The sequence below is a fragment of the Amblyomma mixtum genome, chromosome 5, assembly GCF_055824585.1.
Source record: "Amblyomma mixtum isolate Tamu chromosome 5, ASM5582458v1, whole genome shotgun sequence".
Taxonomy (NCBI): Eukaryota; Metazoa; Arthropoda; class Arachnida; order Ixodida; family Ixodidae; genus Amblyomma; species Amblyomma mixtum.
In genome coordinates, this window is record NC_143016.1 from 161309876 (window position 1) to 161318419 (window position 8544).

The following is an 8544-nucleotide window of genomic DNA, read 5'->3' on the forward strand; positions in this document are numbered from 1 at the left end:
GAGGCGCATAACCACGGTGAAGGGCTGAAGTGGTAGCTAAAGTAGTATGCTTCGCATAAAAACAGATAAGCGGCCGAAGCCGCGCTCGCCGAAGCGAGAACAGATACTCGCTGCCCTACGCCTAGCAGAGGCAGGCGCACCCCCTTGTATAGACCAGATTTTTGAGCCTCTCCTGGGCGCGGCCATTTTGCACCGACTGGCGCGCCGCGGTGCGGGCGTTTCTTTGGGGACTGCGGGGCTGCGGCAGTTCCGCGGCCGCGCCTGCATATAGCCGCGCTTCGGGCGCTAAAAAAACATTGTCGAGCATACTTCCGCTGCGTGGCTGTATTGCAGGAAGTATTTACGTTATCAAAGCGATAACATTGACGCGTTTTAATGACATTTAGTTTGACATTCAGGTTAATTGTGCCGGCGCTTAGAACGCGCTCGTGCTTATATCGAATTCCGTCTTGGTGCTCCACCGCAAAGAAACTTTTTATTCAATATCAAGAATTAGGTGTGCGGCTAGTATGCAGTTCCAATTCCCATGCACTCTTATTCCTTCCTGCCGGCCATAAAGCCCCCCCCCCCCCACTTCCACAAACGGCTTTCTTGTCGCCGCGCCAGTTTATCAACAAATTACCGCTGTGAGCTCAACTGAGTCGCAGCGCCAACAGAAAACAAATTTTGTCATGGTTTATGCAACCTTGTGCATAAAAACGTACTTTCGCTTAATTTATAAAAGCTTGAATAGATATGAGCAGCTAATCCAGCTTTCACTAATTCTGAGGTCCGAAGTCGCGTTATGTTATTCAGGAGCTCTCGCCGCGTGTGAGAGCGTTGCGTAGGCGTTTGGCTAAGTGTGGAAAATGTAATGAAATCGCGCATATTTTCCTATGAATAATGTAGATACCGCACCGCTGCGGTGGCTCAGTGGTTACGGCTCTCTGCTCTGGCCCAAAAGACGCGGGTTCGATCCCGGCCGCGGCGGCCGAATTCCGAAGGAGGCGAAATTCTAGAGGCCCGTGTACTGTGCGATGTCAGTGCACGCTAAAGAACCCCAGGTGGTCGAAATTTCCGGAGCCCTTCACTACGGCGTCCCTCATAGCCTGAGTCGCTTTGGAACGTAAAACCTTAATAAACCAAACCAAGCTAAGGTAGATACCAACAGCAGAAAGATACTATAGATAAACCTTTACCCCCCAGATACCTCTGACATGTGTGCGGAAAAAGCAGCTGGATTCGGTAGCGGTCGTGCTTACAATCCTGTGCATGAAATGTGTTTAATGGGAACAAGAGCAAGCTCAGCGCAAGGATGCCGAACACGTACTAGTGATCGAAAACACGCGCTCCGTCGGGACAACCTTCAGTCTGCAGCTCGCCTATCCAGTTACTATTCCACTGAGTCAAATCAATAGATCTATATTCTGATGCATAAAATTATCATAGATGATATCGCACATAAAAGGCGACAACAAACGACACGACAGCGCAGAAATCTGCTTCGAAGTGCCGGTTTCCAGTCGGTACACTACCAGGTCGACTACCCTCGGATGTCACGTTAACGAGTAACTGCGCACAAGATAACCGCAGCACTGTCTGGAAGAGGGCAAATGTGAGTAGTGACGCACAGCACACCCCCTCATACGTTAGCTGATGGAGCACAAAACGGCAGAAGCGAACACGTAAACATGCGTTCTATGCGCGGCGCCGGCGCGACCCGCAGTCCCTCGGGCCGCGCGCGCCGACAGATGGCGACTGGCGTAGAGAGTAGGCGCGCGTCCGCAGCCTGCGTGCGAGGGTAAAAAAATCTGGTCTATACCGCCGCTCCAGCATCACGTGTTCACTACAGCGCACCTAGCGGCAGAAGCAGGAAACACATTGGTCGCGACGCCTCGCGCCACGGCGCGAGCTGGGGCCCCGTTTCTCCTATGTCGTTACGTCACGCATCACGTGGTCCTCCTTGGTCGCGACGCCTCGCGCGACGGCGCGAGCTGGGCCCCCGTTTCTCATCTGCTGTGACGTCACGCACCACGTGGTCATCCTTGGTCACGACGCCTCGCGCGACGGCGCGAGTTGCGCCCCCGTTTTTCATCTGCTGTGACGTCACGCATCACGTGGTATGACATGGAGGTCACGAAAGGTCAATGATAACGACACCGCCGCGCTCGAGGAGCTGGGTTGGGCTATTTTAGTATGCTTCGCATAAAAAATTCAGGGGGCACTTTGGCTCTCTAAAGTGCTGCAAGGCGAAAGCGTTTCCTGGCGCACTGTTTGTTTTTATTTACTTTATTTTTCATATTTTGTTTCTTTTTATTTTTTATTTTTCCTCCTTTCCTTACTTTTATTTTTATTTTCATATCTTATTTTTATTTTGTTTTTATTTTTGTTTATTTTCTTATTTATTTTTATTTTCCTTTTCTTGACTTTATTCCTTTGGTTTTATTTATGAAACCCATGCATTCACTAGATGCGCGTTTATTCATGCTGGAGCCTCGAGCCTTCGTGGCGAAGTGGTAGCGTCTCCGCTTCAAATGCCAAAGGCCCTGGTTTGATTCCCACCCTCGGCGCAGTTTCTTTTTAAGCAGTGACGCCGAAAGGCGGACAAATCTGCCGACGCGTCTGTCGACACTCCTGCCAACGCGTCTGTCGACACGGCTGCCGACGCGTCTGTTGACACCCTTGCCGACGCGTCTGCTAACGACAGTATGAGGCATTAAAGGCTCTCGCCTTAATACACGGGCCTGCCGACTGGCTCGAGCCGAGCCACCACCGCTGCCATGTGAAGATAGAGGAGAGTTGAAAAATCAGAGGAAAGAGTGAAAGAAGAGACGCGCGTCGCAACAACCGCGTCCATCGAAGCGAAGACGCTGGCTGAAACAACAGATACCCCCATCTATACCCACCAGGTTTAACCAGAGCTATACCACAGCGAATTTTTTCACTTGGACCTTCCTCCCCATACGGCGCGGTTCCGGTGTGCGCCGAAATATGTGAGACAGATAGTGCGCCATTTCCTTCCCTCCTAAACCAATTTACCACTGGCTGCATTTGTCTTTCAGTCCCGGACTGTCCGGTACTACTTGCGGACTCGAGTCCGGTATTTGTTTTTCTCGGGCAGCGCGGAAGCTACGCCCACCTGCCTGCATCGCCATGACAGCGCGTTCGTTTTTCGCCAATGGCAGTCCGCGGGCTACTTGGAGCTGCGGGAAAGGCAGCAGACGACAGCTGCGCGCCGCGCTAGCAGCCATATTGTGTTAGACTCCGTGTGCATTTTGCGTACTTTTCGGGTTCCTGGAGGACGATATGGTGCGTTAAACCTTCACATGAGCTCCGTAGCTGCTCTCTGAGCCATCGTAAGACTTTTAGAGCGCAGCTCTTTGGCGTCCGTTCCTGGGTTTCGCGTCGTCGTCGGCGTTGTCGTCGGCCTCGTAACCAGCTCCGCCCCCTTTCATCCCCCCAGCGCTAGCAGCGACCGACTGATACCGCTGGATGCCGCTGACGCCGCTTCCCCCCACCCCAACACTACCATAGAGGAATGGGAGGCGGCACTGCTTGGCTGCTCGGACCTTCAGGCCCAAAAGGCTTTGGTCAAGAGGGCTAAGCTGGCGGCTTCGACCAATGGGGTCCCGGAATAGGGACTCCACCCATTGCGGGGCTCTTTAAGAAAGCCTCACCTCTTTTATTAAATAAAGGCTTTTCATCATCTAGAGAGTCAAGATAACGTGACTGCATAGAACACCGTCGCCGCCATGCAGAAAGAGGAGGAAAGGGTCCCCCCCCCCCCCTGTTCTTGTGTGGCGGATAGGGTGCTCTTCAGTTGCCGACGCGCCGGTTATTTCACGTAGGCCCCGGCACGTCGACGAATACGTGACCACCTTCCCAAGGCTCTTAGACCTGGTTCTTAGCGCTGCGGAAGCGAGGGTATCATATTGTTTGTGTCGGCATCGGCGGCGTTGTCCCTGAAACCAACTCCGCAGCTGGGGAGTTGGTTCCTCCTCATCCGGGCTCCTCATCCCAGCTCTTCTGGCTCGGAGACTAACCAGCCGCTGCTGCGATTCCGGGAAATATTAACACATTATAGCGACAACCACCGCCTTTTCCCGGCCCCTGCAAAAGGGCTGAGTAAGACGGAGGAGCGAACTTTAAGGCGCCTGCAGACAGGTACTCTACTCTGTCCTGCAATAATAAAACATTACGATCCTAACACGGATGGGCGATGCCCACACTGTGGGGAGACCTGTGATATCTTCCACATGGTGTGGGCATGTACTCAAAATCCCCACCTCCCCCCTTCCCCTACCCCTTCCAGAGAGGCATGGGAGACTGCCCTCCTCAACTGCTCCTCGCTTGAGTCCCAAAGGGCTCTGGTGAAACGGGCGAGAGACGGGGCCTCGTCGTGCGGTGTCCCGGACTAGGGACGCCGACCATGTAGCGGGGCCACTCTGTGGCTCCCAAACTCTTTTTTTTACAATATAAAAGTTTTCACCACCACCACCACCACTCACTATCGAAAAGGTGAAACAGCTTATTTGCTGCGCTCAAATTTCGCATTAGGAAGTAACGTAATCGTCGGTAATTTTTTTTGTTCTTGCATCTTCGTTTATTTTCTTGAAATCCACCGCGCACGGACGCGCGTTCGGAGCCGCGAGTGCGTATTGTTTGCTCGTGTCGCCAGAGGTTCTTGTTCGCTTGTTTTATGCGAAGCATACTAAAATAGCCCAAACCAGCTCCTCGAGCGCGTCGGTGTCGTTACCATTGACCTTTCGTGACCTCCATGTCATACCACGTGATGCGTGACGTCACAGAAGATGAGAAACGGGGGCCCAACTCGCACCCTCGCGCGAGGCGTCGTGACCAAGGATGACCACGTGGTGCGTGACGTCACAGCAGATGAGAAACGGGTGCCCAGCTCGCGCCGTCGCGCGTGGCGTCGCGACCAAGGAGGACCACGTGATGCGTGACGTAACGACATAGGAGAAACGGGGCTCCAGCTCGCGCTGGTCGCGACCACGGTGGTCGCGACCAATGTGTTTCTTGCTTCTGCCGCTAGGTGCGCTGTAGTGAACACGTGATGCTGGAGCGGCGGTATACAAGGGGGTGCGCCTGCCTCTGCTAGGCGTACACGGGATAGAGATGCCTCCTGGAGACAGGGCTGCTCGTTGGAATGAGAAGCAAAAGTTGCGGCGTGCTACAGAGACTGATGAAGAGCGTGAAGAACGTCTAGCCAAGCGGCGTGCTCGATATGCAACTCGGCGACAATATGCTTCGCATCTGACTAGGCTTAACCTAAGCTAAGCCTCAGCCATTTTTTGCGACTTGCTTCCTGCGCGCTTACCTGAAAGCATCGCAGGTGAACCACTCGTATACTGGAGTAGCTATAGCGCTTGTTGTCAACATTTTTGCGAAGGCTTTCGTCTATCTGCCTATCCGCAAAGAGTTGGGTTACTTTGTGCGAACTTCGCCGCAAGCAGTAGCGGCGAGCGTACCTCCGAAGCTGAGTTCTGCAATGTAGTACCTGCGCTAAGCTGACAGTACGGTTTTCAAATCGACTCAGTATCATGGTCGAGCGCACGATGTTGCTTCGGCGTAGTGGTAGCCGTGGCTTGCGTCGTCTGCTAGCAGATGACAGCTTCCTGGTACGGGAGCCCGGCTCTTGCGTCGAGTCCGCAACCAGCCTATGGCAAGTAGGTCATGTGATCATGACGCTGTTTTCTGTCAGAGCGGAAGCCGAGGTCTGTCAGCAAGTAGTCCGGGACTGGAAAAACAAATGCGGCCACTGTTGAAAAGTTTACGGTCACATGGCCATCACCACCACTTATCCAGGTCAAGCCAATTCTCTAGACACAACTATCCAAAACGGAGTGGCGCTGTGGGCACTCTGGCAGCGACTGTTGTACGCGTTGGACCCTCGGTAACGCCGTGAACTGCCTTCTACGGCCGGAGCACCTTCGCTTGAAACCAGTGGGCTTCCCGAGACGGTATTCCCTGCGCCATGGACAGCGATTCGGCTGCGAAGGCTACGGCACTGGCGTTGCTGACGGAGACTTACACCGACTCCGAAGGCGAGTTGGACTCGGATCCCAAGGACAGCGGTGAGCAGGCTGCGGCGGCTCCTTTGTCCGCCGAGCGCACGCAGCCGAGCGTCGAGAGCACGGCCAGCTCACAGTGTGGAGAGGCGCCGCTCGTCTCGTACCGCGTCGAGGACGAGGAAGCGGCGGCCGGGGACGAGCCAGAGTCTGGTCGCGTTGTGTACGTGCGTCCCGAGTCGCCGGTCTCTTTCCACCGCTGCCTGCAGAGCCTGGGACCCAACGGCGTGTTCCTGCCGCCAGAGCCGCCGGGCCGGTGCTCGCCGGCGCTGCAGGAGAAGATCGCGCGCCTGTACGAACGCAAGGTTCGCGAGGGACGCGACATGAACGCGTCCATCCAGACGCGCAAGGACTACCGCAACCCGGGCATCTACGAGAAGCTGATCGCGTACTGCGGCATCGACGAGCTGGGCACCAACTACCCGCCCGAGACGTACGACCCGCACAGCTGGGGGCCGGAGTCGTACTACGAGGAGCTGTCGAGGCGCCAGAAAGAGGAGATGGAGAGGCGCGAGCGCGAGAAGAAGACCAAGGTGGAGTTCCTCACGGGCACCGCCAAGAAGACCAAGCCGCGAAAGAGCAAGTGGGACGACGCGGGCGCCGCGCAGCCCGAGCTGGGAGTCGCCAGGCCCGTGTTGCCCGCTCTGGCCACCCGGCCCACCGTCATCCCGGCCTTCGGAACGCTCAAGCCGCCTGCCAAGCCGTGAATTTTTTTTTTTCTTCTTTGCACCGGAGCCACGGCAGCGCAGATTCTTGTTAATGACGCGCTACTACGGATGCAAGGGCAGGTTGTTTTCGACAGAGCTTTTTTCGGAACTCACCATGGACCCACCTTTATTCTCTGCCATTTTGAAAATTGTGCAAAAGGACGTAGCTGTAGATAATTAAACGTGTGCTAACGTGTGCTGCTGCAGCGAAGAAAAGAAACTGTACTCGCACATCAGCAATATTTTTTTTGTGATGACCATGTTTTTTTATGCTACCTTTCATTACATTTGGGCTTACTGTCTGTTCCCATTAGTTGTACTACTGCAACAATTCTAAAAAAAAAGTAACGTGGTTATTCAATATGATTTTTTTATCCGCAAAGGGAGTCAGTTCCAGCTTCATCAGGAACTGGGAGAGTTTTACTTGACAAGTGCAGTTTGAAACAAGGCTAGACAGGCAGTCATTCATCAGAGCATCCAGGACCAAAGTGTGGTGCAGTTCATAGTAGGGTTTTCATATATTCCTGTTGTACCCTGTATGATTGTTCAATTGTCAAATAAAAAGTTTCCACATGCTCCTTTTTGGGTCAAGTAATTTAGCAATATTTTGATCATTTTCTCGTGTACTGTGCGATGTAAGTGCAAGTTAAAGAATCCCAGGTGGAAGAAATTGCCGGAGTCGCTTTGGAACGTTAAACCCCCATAAACCATAAAACTATTTCTGGATGTGAACAGTAACAGTGATGCCATTAATATTATAAGTTTTTAGTTTGTGCCATCATATGCAGTACCTTAAAGTCCCCTTTTATTAGCACTTTGCATATAGAGTGAGAAGTCCACAAGAAACTTATTCATAGTAGTGGCCTTGCAATGGACTTCTTGCGTAAGCAACAGGAGTTGTGGGAAGATTTTTCCAGTCTGTGGCTGTGATTCCTTTGGTTTATCGGTTAATTGGGGGTTTAACGTCCCAAAGCAACTCAGGCTCTGAGAGACGCCGTAGTGAAGAGCTCCGGAAATTTCGACCACTTGGGGTTCTTTAACGTGCACTGACATCGCACAGTACACGGGCCTCTAGAATTTCGCGTTCATCGAAATTCAGCCGCCGCGGCCGGGGTCGAATCCGCGTCTTTCGGGACAGCAGCCGAGCGCCGTAACCACTGAGCCACCGCGGCGGGGGGCTGTGCGAAACGCAGTGCTCGAGCCGCGCATGACGACACGACGATTGCGTTTGTTAACGGATGATTACAGCGGGGTGCCAGTGCCATGGTCCTACGTGGCCTGGACACGTGCGCGTAATGTGAGGGCTGTGCGGTGGCCCTGAGACCTTGCACGGTAGAAACTCGCTCGCATAATAAAGTTTTCCATCCATTCATACAGTGAGCTCTTTCTGGCCATGAGAGTCTTGCCACTCAGTGCTTTTGAGGCCAGCGTTCCTGCGGTATCCTAGACATTATGCCGATCCGCGTACGTTCAGCGTTCCGAGCACGACGCTCTGTCTCGGCTGCGTCCAATAGCCTCCCCGTGACGCGACTGACGTGCAACGTGTTTGTCATGGGAGCGTTACAATGCAGGCTTCTTGATGTGAGAAAATGAGTGGGGATGGACTTGAGATCTTGATCCGCCGCACGTTTGTGGCTCTGGCGTCCAGCAGCAGCGTTCACAGTCCAAACTAACATTTCTCAAAACCGGGTCCCAGCACGACGCTCCGCGTCTGTTGCACCCATGGCATTCCCTGAAGTAGACATATGATGACCTGCAGTGACGCTGCG

At 53.6% G+C, this 8544-nt stretch overlaps 1 protein-coding gene across 1 annotated transcript; it reads left to right on the top strand.

Moving 5' to 3' along the window:
• Positions 1 to 5608: 5608 nt before the first annotated feature.
• On the top strand, positions 5609 to 7350 carry LOC149344324 (SAP30-binding protein-like). Its single transcript, XM_089546246.1, has one exon. The coding sequence runs from the start codon at positions 5975 to 5977 to the stop codon at positions 6773 to 6775; it is 801 nt and encodes a 266-aa protein (XP_089402372.1). The 5' UTR covers positions 5609 to 5974; the 3' UTR covers positions 6776 to 7350.
• Positions 7351 to 8544: the final 1194 nt, after the last annotated feature.